General features: G+C 35.5%; 1 protein-coding gene across 19 annotated transcripts in view; it reads right to left on the bottom strand.

The window, feature by feature from the left end:
- BBX (BBX high mobility group box domain containing) overlaps positions 1-17,496 on the bottom strand; it is a 288,232-nt gene that overhangs the window by 61,454 nt on the left and 209,282 nt on the right. For all 19 annotated transcript variants that reach the window (XM_003825054.4, XM_034957047.2, XM_003825055.5 and 16 more), the window contains 3 exons: positions 16,748-16,815; positions 5,084-5,164; positions 1,747-1,821 (listed from right to left, as the gene is read on the bottom strand). In XM_003825054.4, coding sequence (XP_003825102.3) covers positions 1,747-1,821; positions 5,084-5,164; positions 16,748-16,815 — 224 coding nt within the window. The remainder of the gene's footprint in view (positions 1-1,746; positions 1,822-5,083; positions 5,165-16,747; positions 16,816-17,496) is intronic.

Below are 17,496 nucleotides of genomic sequence, written 5' to 3'. Positions count from 1 at the left end.
CTGTAATCCCAGCTACTCAGGAGGTTGAGGCAGGAGAATCGCTTGAACCTGGGAGGTGGAGGTTGCAGTGAGCCGAGATCGCACCACTGCACTCCAGCCTGGGTAATGAGGGTGAAACTCCATCTCAAAAAAAAAAAAAAAAAAAAGAGGTCATACACTGAATCATATGCTGAGCGGTGATAACGGTTAGAACCAGCATCAGCTGAGATATTCCATACTGGTATTTTAAGTTAAGCTGAATACTCTTGGTAGTCAATGGATATGTAAATATCAGGTGTGTCAAAGATGAGCCACTACCTTTCTAATATTCCTGCTATGCAGTATAGAATTTAATCAAACAGAATACATGGCAAATCAATTGTTTTGAAAAAAATGTTTCTGAAAAGTTAGATAGAACTGGCTCAGATATCAACATTAAAAATAAATTTAGTCAATATGGGCAAAATTCCTTTTTAACTTCTGAAGAATCAATGGGCATCAACAACTGGAGGAAAGCAAAAAAGTATTATTAACAATTATTAACTATTTCCCCTAGACAGTGAAAATAACATTTTGCTTATTATAATGGAAAACTGTAACAAAATCTTAATTTATTCAGTTTAATTAAGCAAATTATTCTTTATGAAATAACATTATATATTTTTGTTACCAATTTTATACAATAGCCCTCAGCAGCTAAGCAAATACTATGGCAGGGAAGCCTAATACATAAGCAGACCAACCGATGGTATAAAGTCATAGTAGTTGACACGAGCTGTCCCAAGAGGAAACAGCTTTTTTTTTTTTTAATGTAAGAGCCAAAAGTAATTTTTTCTCATTTTCAAAGTAAGATGCTAGGTTTTCTTCTGCCAAAAGGATATCATTTTACATTCCACTTATGCAGTATTCTTTATTCAAATGAATCAAAGTGATTCAATACATCAATATTAAACAGCACAGTCCTGCTTGTCATTTTCTCTCAACCCTATAAAAATTGCTTGGTTTATGACATGCATTTTTTAGTTGGGATAAAAAGGGAAAAAAGAAAAGACCTAAAGCACATAGCATCTTATTTTCATAAACTGTATACGTTTTATTATTTGTCATATAGTGCTCATTAGAAATGAGCATATGGTTGAGGCCAGGGCTTTTGTGGCAAAATCAAGAATATCAGATTTGTCTCTGCAGCATACCAACCAAAAAAATTACTCTCTGGTGTGTGCTCTCTTCGGCTGACAAACCAAAGAAGTCTGAGATCTTACAAAAGCTGATCTGATCTGAGCCTGGGATTAAATACTAATAAAAATACTGGCTGAAGCTACATCACATTGAAAGCTAATTTAACCTGATTTAACAGGTCGTATTCACCACTGCAATCACTGTGAAAGAGTCATTCATGAATTATAGCAACTAATTTCACTATTGGAAAAATTTAATAAATCGAAACCCTCTGACATTCTTGTTGACAGCAGTTTTTCCAAGCTTTTAAAATAAATTAAAAACAAGATAAAATGAAATAAACACATTACTGGTATTCTGAATGAACTCTTTAATGAATACTTATAAAATGGGTGTAAAATCTGGAGCTGATTTGACTATGATTAGATCAAAGGCAGCAAAAAAGCAATAAATATTCTGTTATGTGTATTATGTTAATAACGACAACAGGCATGCCTAAAGTTCACTATACATTATTAAAACTCCATTCCAGTATTCCTGAGCTCAACAAGTTTTCTTAGCCTAAAAAGCATTTTAAAAAGGCCATACCTCTGCAAACTGAAACAAGGCGGATGTTTGACACTGCTTTGTAGAAGCATCAGGGTGGGACGTACTTGAAGATATCTGAAAGGAAACAAGCAATTTTTAATGTACAATGACATTTTTCCACATCAGATCATAAGATTCTGCCATATATTTTCAACTGTAGACACTGATAAAGATTTAAAAATGAGTCATTACCCTCAATCCCTTTAGAAGAGCAGTATAAATGATAAGGGAAGACAAAGGCCATGTTTCTAAAAGCAGATGATTATAAAGAACAAAGACTGAGTATGGCTCATTTGCCATGTCTTTGGTAAGGGTACCACGTATATATCAAACAGCAGTTAAGGAGACCTGTTGACATAAATTTCCTTACTTAAAAAAAAAAAAAAAGGAAAAAATGTATATTGTTAAAAGCTGGAGGTTGCAAGTGAAGCCACTCCCTCACTCTCTTCCCAACACCACTCCTTCCAAGCTGTTCTCTAGTTACAGGCAGCTGTGATGCAGTGTTGGTGAAGCATATGGATATGGGTCAGGGTATCTGGGAGACTGAATCTCAGCTCTGCTACTTACCCACAACATGACCTTGGCCAGCTCAGCTAAACTTTCTAAGACTTATTTTTCACCACTGTAAATTGATGATGATGATAATAATCTGCATTTTAGAGGATTATGGTGAAAAAAAATAAGCCATAAAAGATGTTACCTAGCATGGCACCAGAACTCAATAAATTGTTTACTAAATATGAAAAGCATTTTCTTCTTTCATAGCACCTGCATCCTCCCACCCAACACAAACACACACACACACACACACACACACACACTCACACGTTAGTGTGTGACAATGAATAGAAGAGTCTGCCACCCTACACTTGATTCAACTAGGGGACCTTTTGTTTCCAGTTGGCAATTATGGTAGCTTTCTTCAACTTTGCTCAGAGGAACATGTGGAAATACTTTTCAAGGACATTTTGGGAGCAAGGTGAGTTAGTAATTTTGGTTCCAAAGTGAAAAAAACTTTTATTCAGCTATAATACAGGGTAAAAGTGGGTCACAGGAGCAGAAAGCCTGGGCATCATAATAACTTCAGCCCATTCCCAATCCCACAAGTCTTTCCTTCAAGTAACTGTTCACCAACAACTCCATCAAAGGGTACTTACTAAGCAGTAAATCCACTTCAGCAAAACTCTTTCATCACAAAAACTGCTTTTTCGTTTTAGTTAAACTGGTTAGAAAAACAACAGGGCCACGTAGTTATACATATAGAAGTGATGTTTAGGAATGGGAAAGAATCAGGAGGCTGGCATAGTGTGGCTCACATCTGTAATCCCAGCACTTTGGGAGGCTAGGTGGGAGGAGCACTTGAGCCCAGGAGTTTAAGACAAGCCTGGGTAACATAGCAAGACCTCGTCTCAAAATTAAAAAAAAAAAAATTAGTAGAGAGACTGACTGAGTAATTAATTGTATTCACTACTGAAGCCATCAAGAAAATTTCATTCTACTGTGCTTTTTAATCAGATAAGGATTTTTCGAATAAATATCAGTAAGAAGAACAAATATCAACCAAATCCAATTTAACAAACTAGGTAGAAATAAACCATTTTATCCATTGTAAGATCTAACCAAGTGTTCTGAAGACATTCAAGGATAAAATTTTAGAACTTTTCTTGGTCAAACCATGAATCTTATCATTTCAAGTGACCACCATGTGCAAGTATGACAGAATGCAAAAATGAACCCAGAGAAATCTTCCTTAAATCTTAGGAATTATAAACTCAGTACAACTTATTTCAGACATCACTTTTCATCCCTACCAACCCTCTATAAAAGTTAGAAAAAAATAAACAACTTATATAAGGGGAAATACACAAATATTGTAGTTTATACCTAAATACAATATATTCCTTTAAGAATTAAATCAAGCAGTGAACAAAATAGAACCAGTGTTACAATCCATCCAATTTTGTGAAAAGTATCTCAGAGGTTCTAAAAAAAAGGGGGAGGGGGATGTTATTATAAATTAAGATAAAGATTTCAATTAATAACATAAATAGGAGCTCCTGGAGATAGAGACCTTTTATATAAAAGCAATAGGATCAGGGATCTCTCTGGATCTTAGATATGCTGTTAGAAGCCACAAAAATGTACACATGCTAACATATCCAAAATTTCCTGTGAAATTTTAGAGGTTTCATTAGATCTTTAGAGGTTCAAGGATCATCTCTTAAGCCGTTCTGCTTTCAAAGTTGGGACCAATCTTATTTAACATGTTTATAACTGCTTTTGACAAAAAAGAGTGCAGGCTGAGCATGGTGGCTCATGCCCTGTAATCCAGTACTCTGATGGGCTGAGGTGGGACGATCGCCTGAGATCACTAATTCAAGAACAGCCTGGGCAACATAGTGAGACCCTGTTTAAAAAAAAAATTAGTTGGGCATGGTGGCATGTGCCTGCAGTCCTAGCTATCAGGAGGCTGAGACAAGAGGATCCCTTGAGCCCAGGAGTTTCAGGTTACAATGAGCTATGATCATGCCACTGCACTCTAGCCTGGATGACAGAGTGAGACTCTCTCTAAAAAAAATAATAACAAAAAATGTTCCCCCTGTACAAAACTGTAAAACACTTGAGCAAACACCAGGAAGGATGACAGTGGTGAAGAATGTCTAGTCAAAGACAATTCAAATGATCAAGGAAAGACCAGGTGGCTTAAAGTTTAAGAAAAAAATGTATCAATGAGGGCTCATATTGAGTTCTAGAGTAAATTAAGATATTCTGAGCAGTCTTAAACTTTAGACTTGATATCAAGGACAATGTGCTTTTATACACCATCTCTTTGAACCAGTGTCAAGAGACCTATTGAGCTGAACAAGTCTGACAAAAGAAGACTTTGAAAACTGCCAACCTCATGCTAAAGTTTCAATTAAGATGAAAGTGTACTAAAAAAAGAAAAGAAAAAGAAATGCATGGATTAGCTGCATAGCCAATAACCATGAGCTGATTTTGTCTTCTGTTTTATCAAATAAACACATCAACAAATGACTAAATTCTAATAGTAATTCAATATATTCTTAACCTTACTATCCATGAGTAAAAATTAGTAATGAGGTTAATAATATTTAGTATGACTTTAATGATAAGCTTCTATAAACACATAAATGTAGCTATTTCTTAATTAAGAACTCTAGAGACCCAAAATATCTTTTCCAAAATTTGCTTCTATTTTCCCACTTATGGTTGAGCTGAGTAGAGTTCTTCATTGCTTTCAGTTACTGTTATCAGCCCCAATTTAAGCCCACTTTACAATTTCCTCATTAGTTAAGTATCAATCGTAATATATTACCTCGGCAAACTGAAACAATGGTGACTTCTGACGTAATTCAGGAGATTCTGAAACATCAGGCCTGCATGTGCCAGAGGATACCTGAAACAAAGAAAGATATCATATTTTCTTTTGTACTATTTACTGTGTTAGGTAAACATTTAATGCTCTATCTTCATTTGCGATCTTTATTAACAACAACAGTTACAGAAACATCACTTTTTAATCAAGTATTTTTCTCAGGATATACATTTCCTCTTTTATCTCAATGCTAACATTGACCCACTTTTGCATTTGCTTTGTGACAACTGCTTTGGTAGTCAACTGTTATTCAAAAGTCATAGGAAGCTTAGAATGTTAGAGAGGGAAGGATTTCGTTATTCCTCTGATCTAAACCCCTCACTTTTCAAAGAGGAAGAAACTTTGACACTTCTTCTCCCAATGCTAAAAAATCCCTAGTCTTTATTAAACACTGATCACCACAAGATGTAACTATTTATTTATTGTACATCCTCTCCCAGAGGCTTTATTTAATGCATTATCCCCAACACTGCCTGGGCACAATGTAGATACTCAACAAGTATTTGTGGAGTGAACTAATGAAAGCTGACAACAGTTCTCTTAACCCCAATTCAGTGTGATTCCTTCCCACTTTCCTGAATAATGAAGTTAGAGAGTCTAGGGGGAAAAATAATCTTTCATTTTAAAGAAAAAAATGAAAGTTACAAATACTTTTTAATAACTTGTTTTCTGATTACAAAATAATCCAAGTTCACTGTTAAAAATCTGAAAAAAAAACTAAAACAAAGAAGAAAAATCACCTACAATGTTACCTCCCAAAGATAAGTACTGTTAATACTCTTATATATTCTTCCAGTTGTGTAATTTTTTAACAAAAATAGAATATTCTACCACAGTTACAGAATGTTCTTTTTAAAAAAACTTTAATATTAATTTTTCTGCATCACTAAGTATTCTCTAGTGTAATTTTAATAGCTGCATGCGATTATATTTGATGGATAAATCCTATGGAAAGAGCTGCTAGTTACCCAGATTATGCTCCTAAAAACAGTTTCTCACTGACCCTCTTAAGACATTGAGGACGTGTTTCTCTAACAATGTCACAGGCCACTGGGCAGGAGCAAACATTTGAAATTTTAATTGTCACCTTTGGATTTTAAAGAGTAATGGTCACCTTCTCCCAGAGATAAGCACATTAGTGAAGGTGCAGAAGCTTTTATTAATTTGCCACCTGTGGTTTGGCTGCAAAGCCTGACTCTCTTATTGTCACTATTTGATACGCTGTGCCAAATGTCCCACCAAGGAGACACAAAATGAATTAAAAAGGCCAACAAATCCTGAAATTTGTAGCCACAAAAAATTGAGAACTCCTTTATTGGTAGGAATACCAGAACAAAATATATCTTTATAATTTAGAGGTATTTTTAAAAAATCAACTTCTCTGCTTTATCAAAAAATATATTTTTGGCTCCTAGATTATTTGGTAAATAATCAAAATTTTACTTACATTCAAGCTTAGGACTTTTTGAAAATTATAAAATGTCTTCATAAAACTTTAATAAAACAGGTGTGCATAAGACAGAAATCTATAAAATATATTTGGAATTAAACGTATTATTATTTAGAGTTGCTCCACTGCATAAAGTCTATATGACATACATGCTTATTTCAGATCCCACAATTCACAAGAAATAGTGACCATTTATGAGGAGGTAAATTACCCTATGGCTTAGAGTTCATATTAACAGCATGAAGAAAATTCAACTTTCTTTTAAGTGTCATTTATAGATTATTTGGCCACGACAACACATCAAGTCAGAAAATTTAAAAGTTCAATAATACTGTTTGCAAATCTTTAGGATGGATGGTCTTATATAAAACTTCCTATTTGAACACATAATTATGAAGGCATCTATAATCCTGTACATGGTTTGTCAATTTTAGCATGCAATCAAATAAGTCTACACATGTTTGTGCTTATCATGCTCCTGACAAAGAGGGGGTGGCACAATGAATATCTATTAACTTAATTCTCTCCATATGTATGTGAATAGGAAGAATCTCAGTGACCTGGCCAGGAGTACAACAAATGCTATCCAATGGCTAAAATAACAGTAATAGAATCACTAATGCTGTGGATTTTACTCTAGTGGACCATGTCCTCTCTTAAAACCTAGTTATTCTTACTTTAAAGCATTACGGATTTAGCATACATCTTCAGTATAGTATAGTGGAAACAGCACAAAATTAGGAGCCAGGAGAATTGGAAGAGTACTAAGCTATGTAGTTAGCTGACTTGGTTAGCTGACCCTCTAGTCCACAAAAGAATAGAGGCAGCGTATCAGAAGGGGCCAAGAGGGCGGACAAAAAAAAAAAAGAAAAAGGATGGTTGGGAAAGAAAGAAACAATGCCAGCAGCAGGATAAGACAGAAGGAGAAGACAGAAAAGCTGTAAAGAACAGATACAAATGTTTCATAAAGCACTAGAGTCTGTCTAAAACAAATTGAATAGGGAAAACAGCCCCGAAATTTCTCTAGAAGGCATCAGCTCAATGCAATAATTATTTACAACTATAATTCTAAGTTGTCAAGGTAAGAAAAATTGTAAAATATATCATTTATTAAGAAGGCAGAAATCTGTGTGATACAGGTTAGACATATTTCTTCTGGGGATCTAAAATCTTAAAATATATAAATGGTTCAATGACATGGCAAATATAAATATGAAGAATTCATTATTGAGTACTTGATAAGTAAGGCAACCCATAAAATGTATATATCTGTGGATACACTGATCTACACATGAATTTGATAAAGAAATAAGAAATTCTATCTATATAAAAGGGAGAGAATACTTCCCACAAAAGGCTCCCATTTGAGTAATGTCATTATTCAGAAGGTTCTAGATGTTGTGAAATGTTTAAAATATTGTGCCATATCATTGTGATGTCTGCATTTAAAGTACTTCACTTATTTTTATTAGGTGGGCCACACTTTTTATGGATAAACATCAATTCTGTAATATCTATTCCTATGCTAGAGCCAGTTTACTTTCTAAATACAAAATAGTCAAAGATATTTGTTCGTTAATTAAGAGGAAAGAAAAAATATTAAATAAGCAGTGGTTATTTAATAAGGGAGAAAAAAACCCAAGAAGCTGTTTCTAGAAATAGTCTCTGAAATAATCGATAAAGCCACTAGGTGTTGCTATATGCCCAAAAACAAAAATAGCTAACGGGATTTTTGTTAAGTACATATTCATTTGATTTCCCCAAATTCAATCCTCTCTTTGATTTAGTTATAATTCTCAATAACCATGGAAGGGGAGTGGTTAGTATAATTAAGAATTACAATAATGTAGTTTTTTTCACAGGAGCAATTCACACAGTGAAACTGAATACATAAAAAAGTGAACTGGCCTCCTGATATAAAACAAGATCAAGCCAGTTACATGCACTGTGAGTAGTGTGGAAAGCTAGGTTGTTATCATGAGCCTGTCCTTACTTTGCAAAACACAAGACCACAACCATGCACTGCCGGCATGAACACACGGTCAACAAAAGGAGTATTGCACTGGTAGTATCTGAGCCATACGTTCCTACCCTTGCTAATTCAAACATTTATTGATTACTCACTCATTCAACAAATATTTAATAGGCACCTATGACATGCCAGACACAAAGACTGCTACTTTCAAGAAGCTTGTATTCTACTTGTATCTAGTATGTGTTAGGGAATAAAATGATGACCAAAGGAAATGTGCCTAAGCCTTAGTTGCTTGCAACTCATATGCAGGGGACAGCAACATCATATACAAAAATGTAAGTGCAAAATGGTAGAATATTACAAGGTCTACAGGAGGATGGAGAGGCAGCCTTCACTCTGTGTGGGAACAGGTGGAAGATAGATAACATCTAAGATACACCTTAGGAAAACCAGGAGTTCTCTCACAAGTGTAGAAATGATACGGTAACAGGTGGGAAAATATGAAGGTAAGAACACAATGTGTTTGAGAGAGTGACTTTCTCAGTGTGGCTGAAGAATAAGATGCATTGGAGTACAGTGGGAGAATCTGAATTCTACATGAAGTTTAAAAATTGGGCTGGAGGCAGTGAGGAGCCAGCCAAGATTTTCAGTCAGAGAGATGTGTAGTCAGGTAATTCTGTCAGTGGAGTGCAGGGTGACGCTGTCTGGGGATGACTGGAGGCAGGAGGCTAATTAGAAGATTAAGGAAATAAGCCATTTGAGATGTGAGACTCCAACTGAATCAAAGATGGTAACTGCCAGGCTTCAGTAATTGTCTGGAAAGATGTCAGAGCTGAGGGAAAGGGGTCAGAAACACAATGCCTGTGTTTCCAAGGAAAGTTAAAGCTTTCACTGAAAGAGGAAATTTGAGAGATGGAAGGAGGTTTGGAAGGAGGCAGTGAGTGTCTTTTATGAGAAGAGATGGTTTTGGGGTAGAGGATTCCATCTGAGAGTTAAAGGAGAAGCTGGTTACTAACGCACTGCACTCGGCTACCTGACACGAGCGGTGCACTACATCTGAGAAGAGTCCTGGGCCGCCATGGGGGGCATAACCCAACAGCACCACATAGAGTTGAGCTCTCCCACAAGCAGAATACATGTCGAGTCATCTGGCTAAATGGAAGAACACATCCTTGGTTTTACTCAGGGCGTCAGGGCTGCTGGAGTATGGATTTTACCCCATGAGTCAAGTTCTAACATTATAATCTGTGTGGCTGAGCACTAGTATGAAAGTCCAGAACAGACTCCAGGCCAGTTGTAAAAATAACTGCAGTAGCAATTGAGATAACTCCGATCACCTTTCTGCCTCAGTTTCCTCATTTGATAAAGTAGGTACAATGCCACTCTGTCTACTTGCCTTCTTCACAGTAAACTGTGAGAATAAAATGCAACAGTGTACATCAATGTGCTCTCCAACAACCACCTAATTGACAATAACCACACCTCTCTTGTGAAGGATGCCTCCTTTATCTTCCTGCTCTCCACCCTTCTCTTTCGAGCCCAGCTCTCTTTCTGCCCACCTTCCACTCTACCTTTGCCTTCATCTCTGAGAGCCCAAGGAGCATACTCAATTTCATCAATGCAGCTTAGGGACTTATGGAGGATGTGTGATTGTCAATCAAGCTGGGTAAAAGGACCCAATTCTCTGGGCTTGAGCCCCACAGTGGACAGATGGTAGAGGCTGGGTTCTACCATTGGATTTGGATGGGCAGGTCCAGCCAAAATGGGCAGTGAAGAGTGACATAAAGGGGGAGCCACCCAAGAAAAGAGGAAGCTCAGAGAGCCCATTTCCTTTTCAGTGTAGAATTTAAATAAAGTAAGCTATAAAACTATGAGAAGGGAATAAAAATTTTGATGAGGTTCAGGTAGGAACTGGGGCAAGGAGTTTGGAATTCAATGGATTAAAGTATTCTGGAATAGTCAAATTTAGCAGCCTAAAGGAGGCACATATCTAATTCATTCAAATACACCAACAAGCAGGAACATAAATAGCCTCATTTCATTGATGTTAGAAATTAGAATAAAGAAAGTGAAAAGTTTCCATTTTATTTAAATCTGTATTTGTTTAAAATTGTTAAAAACTCAGCATTTAAGATGTGGACATAATCATTCCTTTATTCAACAAATATTGTTAAAATTCAACCTTTCTGTGTCTCAGATTTTTGCCTATCTCATCATTTAATGAAAAATAATGTGGGTGTAAATCCTAGTATTATGAATTCCTCATTCTACGACCTTTGAGAAGTTATTTCACCTCTCTGACCTAGTTTCCTCATTTACAAAATGGGGAAAATAATAAACCAGCCTCAGAGGGTTCTTGAGAGAATGAGATACTCAATGTCAACTGTGAACACAGTGCCTGGCCCCAGAAAGCCCTCACAAAATGCCCCTGCTCTGGCAGTGATGAGCTTCAGTAAGGGTGCAGCACAGGACACAGGACACAGGAGAAGTGGCCAGAGCTAAGGTTGGATTGCCAGAGGCTGAATCACCAAGGCCCCTGCGTGCTGCAAGAAGACTGAAGCTAGTCCTCCGGGGTTGGAATCCCAGTTCTGCCACTTTGTAGCCTCACCATCGTGGGCGGTTACTTTACCCTTCTCTGCCTCTGTTTCCTCACCTAATGGTAAATATTTACTTACAAGGTAAATAAGACTTAACTCACAAAATTGTTACAAGGATTAAGAGTTACTCTTACGGAATACACTTAAGAATTGAGCCTTGGAGGCAATGTTCAATACATGTTAGTTGTGACATAATAACAACTATTCTCCAGGCAAGTGGGTAGACCTGCTGCAGTTTAAATCTTGTCATTGTTCTTGATCCCAAGTTTCTTAGTCTTCTAGAGACAATACTTACATATAATACAATAAGAAAATTTTTTAAAATATGACTTTTATTATACAGTTTATAATGAAGTATAAAACTAAATATAATCAGTGTTGTAAGGTATGAAACTAACAATATGGGATATAAGAGATTAGAATAAACAGAGAATTGAATATGGCTCAAGAAATCATGAAGGACTTCCTGGAGGAGGTGACAGATTGATATTACAAACTTACAAGGCAAAATATATTTATTACAGGTTCAGTATCCCCTAATCCAAAAATCTGAAATGCTCAAAAAAATCTGAAACCTTCTGAGTGCCAACATAATGCTAAAGGAAATGCTCACTAGAGCATTTCAGATCTCAATTTTTTGGATTTGGGAGGCCCAAAAAGTAAGGATCATACAAATAGTTAAAAAAAAAAAAAAACCCAAAAAAACTGGAACTCTTAAGTACTTCTGGTCCCAAGCGTTTTGAATAAGCAATATTTAACCTATATTTTTGGATTTTAAGAAATTTTGATGCATAAGCTGTAAACATTTTAAAATAGGCAGATCATGGTGAACAAACGAAAATCAATGTGATTTCCTTTTAAGCTAGAAGTATCATGTGAAGAATTTGCTATATCTAAAAACTTGAACCTTAAGACAATATCAGCTTCATGCTGTCTGGTTTGTTCCCTGACATGCCTTACACATAGAAGGCATTCAGTAAACACATCATGTAATTAAATATATGAAAAGATGGCACACAATTCAGCACTGTTCAATTCTCAGAGAACACGACCTTTACAGTCCTTTTATGGAGGTGTGCCATCATCTATTAGCATCTTCTCCACTAATCTGACACTAACTCAGCTACTCTGCTGACTTTGGACTTCCTATACTGATTTTTCCCAGATATTAAAAAATTGTCTCCTTCTTGAGCACCTGATGATAAAGATAGTAAATTACAACGGTAATTTCTGCTAAGTTTTCAATAGACAAGGAACTCTCTCTCTCTCTCTCTCTCTCTCTCTGTGTGTGTGTGTGTGTGTGTGTGTGTATGCATGTTGCTGGTAAAACATATCAGCCTGTGGGAGAAATGTCTGATATAATTTAAACTTGCAAGTTGAATATGAAATGCCTAGAATAACTAATGGCAATAATATATACCTATAAGAATTATTTGCAGGAGAGTTAAAAGTGCCTTACAGGTTTTATTTAATTAATCTTCACTGTAGCCTTGAGATTTGAAGGCAAGCAGGTATTATTAGCTCCATTTCATAGGATGGAAGGCAAAGAAAAGAGTGGCTTGATCAATACTTTACTGTCATTATCTGTTGGCTCCAACAAAACAGGCATTCTAAAATCACAGACCCAAAGTCTAAGGTACTTCCCATATATTTGAAAGTTTAGCTTCCAACAGTCATACAACTACACAGATATTGATACCTTCGAAGCTTTTCATCAGCTATAATTAATCTGACTAACTTATATTCTACTTTTCTCCAACCACCCCTCTCCTTCTGTTCTAGCCAAGATGAATTTACGTTGCTCACTTAGGTCTGATACTGGATGTCATCCTTTCTGAGATCAATCCAAGTTGTTGTATACATGACATGGTGAATAACTGCCCCTTCCACAATCTGAATTATATCACTCCTTGCCTTGTTTTTTAAAATTTAATTTAGCTTTCCATTTTTATTAAGATAACTAACAAATATAAGGATTTCTAGTCCTGGAGATTACTTCTAGAAATTCTAGATCAAGTACTGACAATTTTTTGTATTTTCATTTTTAGATAACTCTGTGGTATAAAACATAAAGGCTTAATTCGCTGCCTTCTCATTAGTTCTTCCCTGAGTTTGATGTGAACATGATTACTTTTATTTGTTCTACATTTTTATTTCTGGTTCTTTAAATTAAAAAAAAAGGTGATATTCACTTAAACTTCTGGAAATTCTATTGAATAGAGAGGCTCTCATCTCCGTTGTAGCTCCCTGCCGCCTATTTTTGTCTGGTACTTACATTTTACTGATTAAACAACTACATTTGATTTCTGATTTAAATAATTTGCTGTAATCTCATATTCACTGGACACACTCCTTTCCATTTCCTTTATTATTATGGGGTTATTTACTAATGAGACTTCTATATTTCTATTTTACAGGGTCTCAGTAGAGACATGCTTAGTCTGCTATTTTGAGCCAGGAGTCACTCCTTTATGTCTTTCGTGCTCAATGTATCGACTTTGCTTCCTCAATCAATAAATTCTGTAACAACCAACATTGTTTTAAATAATTTATCCCAAATAATTTATGCATTTCAACGTACTCTGGATATAAAAAAACAAGGCCGATTATGTGCAAATAAAAGAAACAAAACAAACTATCAAAATGCATCCATTTTTTTCATCACAGACCCAGTTACCACAATGAGACTATAGAACCACGCTAGGCTTAGTAATAGAGGCACATAAAAAATGTTGAAATAATAATGCAAAAAACCTTTATTGTAGATTAAGAATTGATCAGAAGACAGAAAAAAAGAGAATACACATTTTGTTTGTTACTATTTGCGATTGATATCTCAAGAAATTATAATTTCTCTCTAAAAACTCTAAGTGCATTTCAGTAGATCTAGGAAGCAGTATAGGCTTTTAATCTGGGACTTTATTATTTCAGTTACAGTAAGCCTCTCTACCCTCTAGAGATGCTTTTTTAAAAGAAATCTATTCCCTATGTTAAAATTTTCATATTTAAAAAAATAGTCTTTTGAGGACTTTTTCTATATGGTTAGGTCTCAAGTCAGTGAACAAAAGAAAACCTTCTCTGTTTAAGAATAATATTTCAGAATAAGGGTTCTGTCACGGCATTTTTAAAAGCCATTATGATTAGACCATTTGTTGGTGGCAGAATTTTTGAAAATGTCACTTTGGTCTTACCTCACAATACCAACAGACTTCACAGTAATTGTTCTAAATGTCAGAAATATGAAATTTCTGTATTTCTCTTATCTCATTATCCTGCTAGTCTTCTTAGGAAAACATAAGTACATATTTATTACATTTGTCTCATGTTCATCTGCCTATGCATATAAGCTCGTAAAGTTCATTATCATGTCTACATATCTGGAATAAGACTTCGGATAGAAATTCAGGTGCTAATGCAGTCTACTGATAGCTGTGAAGTAAATTCTCAAACTACCTATATTTAGAGACAGCATTATTTTATACAACTTTCACTGTTTAAATATCTCAAGACTATTTTCAATAATGACCTAAATATCTCTGAGATGGGAAATACTGAATATGAAAAAAGAGTTGTGTTCTTTGAAGTGATTCTTAAAGACCTAACTGCTACCACCTTCTTCCTTAGCATAGATTCTCTTCTCCCATTATGGTTCCCTTCCTTCAATCATTTAGCTTTCTTTGATTCTTTAGCTTGAGAATTCTCAAAACATTTCCACTTCAGAGATAGAGGGTCCATCACAGCATTGAGTTGCATGTGTCAAAACTCTGCCTTCTTAAGAAGGAGTAGGAGAACTTCTCGTTGAAAAGAGCCCAAAAGGCAAACTTTAAGCAAAAAGGGGAAAAAGAAACCATGCTTTTTTTTGACTAGCATCCATGAGTTCTACAGACGTTGATTTGTTTACATTTGTACCTGAAGGTTAAAAAGAACACTAAATAGATGTTGCGAATGAAACACTATGATAATTTAAATAGTTAAGAAAGATGATGCTGGCTTTCACAATTCAACGTATTCTTGGGAATCATATTGAGTCAGACGTGTTGAAAGGTCAAGTGCATATTATTAGTCCAACATTCACCTTTGGAACACGCTTGGGATACTCTACACCTAAGTGAGAGTTTGATTTGTTAAGAGGTAGCAGCAATGTGTTAGAAAGTGAAATGATGCCTGACAATGCTATTATGTTAGAAACTACAAACATGATGAATAATGAGTATGCAAAGGCACAAAGTAACATGTATGTTTTTCCAGCTGAAGATTAGCACAAAGTAAGTAACTACCAGTGCATTTTTTACACACTTATACATTTCTTGCTACACTGAAGTGAACAGAATCAAAATAATTCTGTTAAATTGAATATATAGTCAACAATTGTGGATCCCAAATGTAAACTATAAAAAATAAAAACCTTTTATAATGTAAATAGGTTATTATCTAATTATATGTCTACAAAACCACTATTTGAACAGCCTTCAAGTATAATATGTATGACATAATCACAACTAAAAAACAAAAAGTAAAAAATATGACCCAAAATAAAATTGAGTCATTGCTATTTGGCCCTAAACAACAATTCTGGTTGGGGATTGAAAAATTTCCATCTCAAAAACCTAAGTGTGGTAAAATAACATGACCTGTAGGTTAATTCAATTGGCCTCTGTTAAATGTCTCTGGGAAATAGGGGAATTCTACAAATGCAGACTGTGCATGGTTAACTGCCACTACCTGCCCGTCAAAATCATACCTAAAAATGTTTAGCCAAAGCAGTCCAATAACTAGATCATGAAACCAAGGTCATGAAAGCCTAGGTCCTTTTTCCATTTTAAAGATTCAAACAGGCTGAGCACAGTGGCTCACATCTGTCATCCCAGAACTTTGGGAGGCTAAGACGCTTGAGCCCTGAAGTTCGAAACCAGTCTGAGCAACATGGCAAAACCCTGTCTCTACACAAAATACAAAAATTAGCTGGGCTTGGGGGCACATGCCTGTAGTCCAAGCCACCCAAAAGGCTGAGGTGAGAGAATCACCTGAGCCTGGGAGGTTGTGATCATGCCACTGCACTCCAGCCTGGGCAACAGAGTGAGACCCTGTCTCAAGTAGGGGTGGGAAAGAAGAATAAAACAATCCTGAAATGCCATGTTTCCTAATTTTCAAAACACCTGTTTGGAATTATTCAGGTACCAGAGAGACTGACAGCTGCAAATTTTTAGCTATCATCTTTTCACTAGCATGTGAACATCACCCAAGCAGAGAATGTTTCGAATAAATGAATTACAGCACCCAACTGACATAACCATGAAAGAGTCATGCAAACACCAGTGATCTATATATTGCATTACTACAACCTTACTTGTAGGTTCAGAAAACAACACCTGACTTGTGTTTACATCCTCATGGCCTTATTTACACCACTTTTTTTTACACTCAACACACAAGACACACAGAAAGATCTTAAAGAGAAAGATTATAAAGTTTGTTCATGAGCTGTAAACAGTGAAAATGCAGAATGAACAACGTAAACAGACTATAACTGCATTCCCAACCCGCAATATGTGCAGAGTGGAGACGGAAAAGGACTGGCTTACCTCTGGTGTGCCAAGAGCATGTTCTCCAGCTAACAGCAGCATACTCAGGCCTCCCATTTGAGTAGGATCTAAATAAGTCAAAAACAAATCACCAACTTATAAGCATAAAGTACATACAATCCACAGAGTCAAAAAGAATACTCATAAAGACTAGCAATTAGAAATCCAACAGAACCACATATGACTTTTTATAAAAACTTTTAAAAACTCTTTATGCAACAGTAACCTGGCATATATGTGCTTAGTGCTCATACTTTGTGAGCCTCTTGAATACCACTCTTGTCTCACCATTCCAACAACACTTTCTTCAATACCATTGCTGTTTGTAACATTAATTTATCTCCTAATGCAATGTTTCTTTCCTTACTGCTTAGGGAGTTTAGATAAGATTTTTTAAACAAAAGAATGTTTCTGTTTGTCTTCTGAGAAATTTTAGATTGTTATTCTCAAATTATTAATTCTGCCATGTGAAATCAGGACTAATTTTAAAATAATAGGCTATCAGAGAACTAGAGAACAGAGAGAAGTTTTCAAATCAGGCCTGTAAAATCTGGTAGGTTTTATTCAAATAATCTTTCTTTACAGTTTTAAAAATAAATTTATATTAACTGATGTGTTTTTGACATTTTAAATCTTAGGGCATGTGTCAAACACATGCCCAAAATGCCTTCAAGGTATAAAATTAATGCTTTTTATGTTATCAAAGTCTTTGTTTTCACTATTTCAATAATCAATATAAACAGAGAAAA

Source organism: Pan paniscus, chromosome 2 (genome assembly GCF_029289425.2).
Source record: "Pan paniscus chromosome 2, NHGRI_mPanPan1-v2.0_pri, whole genome shotgun sequence".
Lineage (NCBI taxonomy): Eukaryota > Metazoa > Chordata > Mammalia > Primates > Hominidae > Pan > Pan paniscus.
Note: the sequence above shows the minus strand (reverse complement) of the source record. Positions and strands in the feature narration are given on the sequence as shown.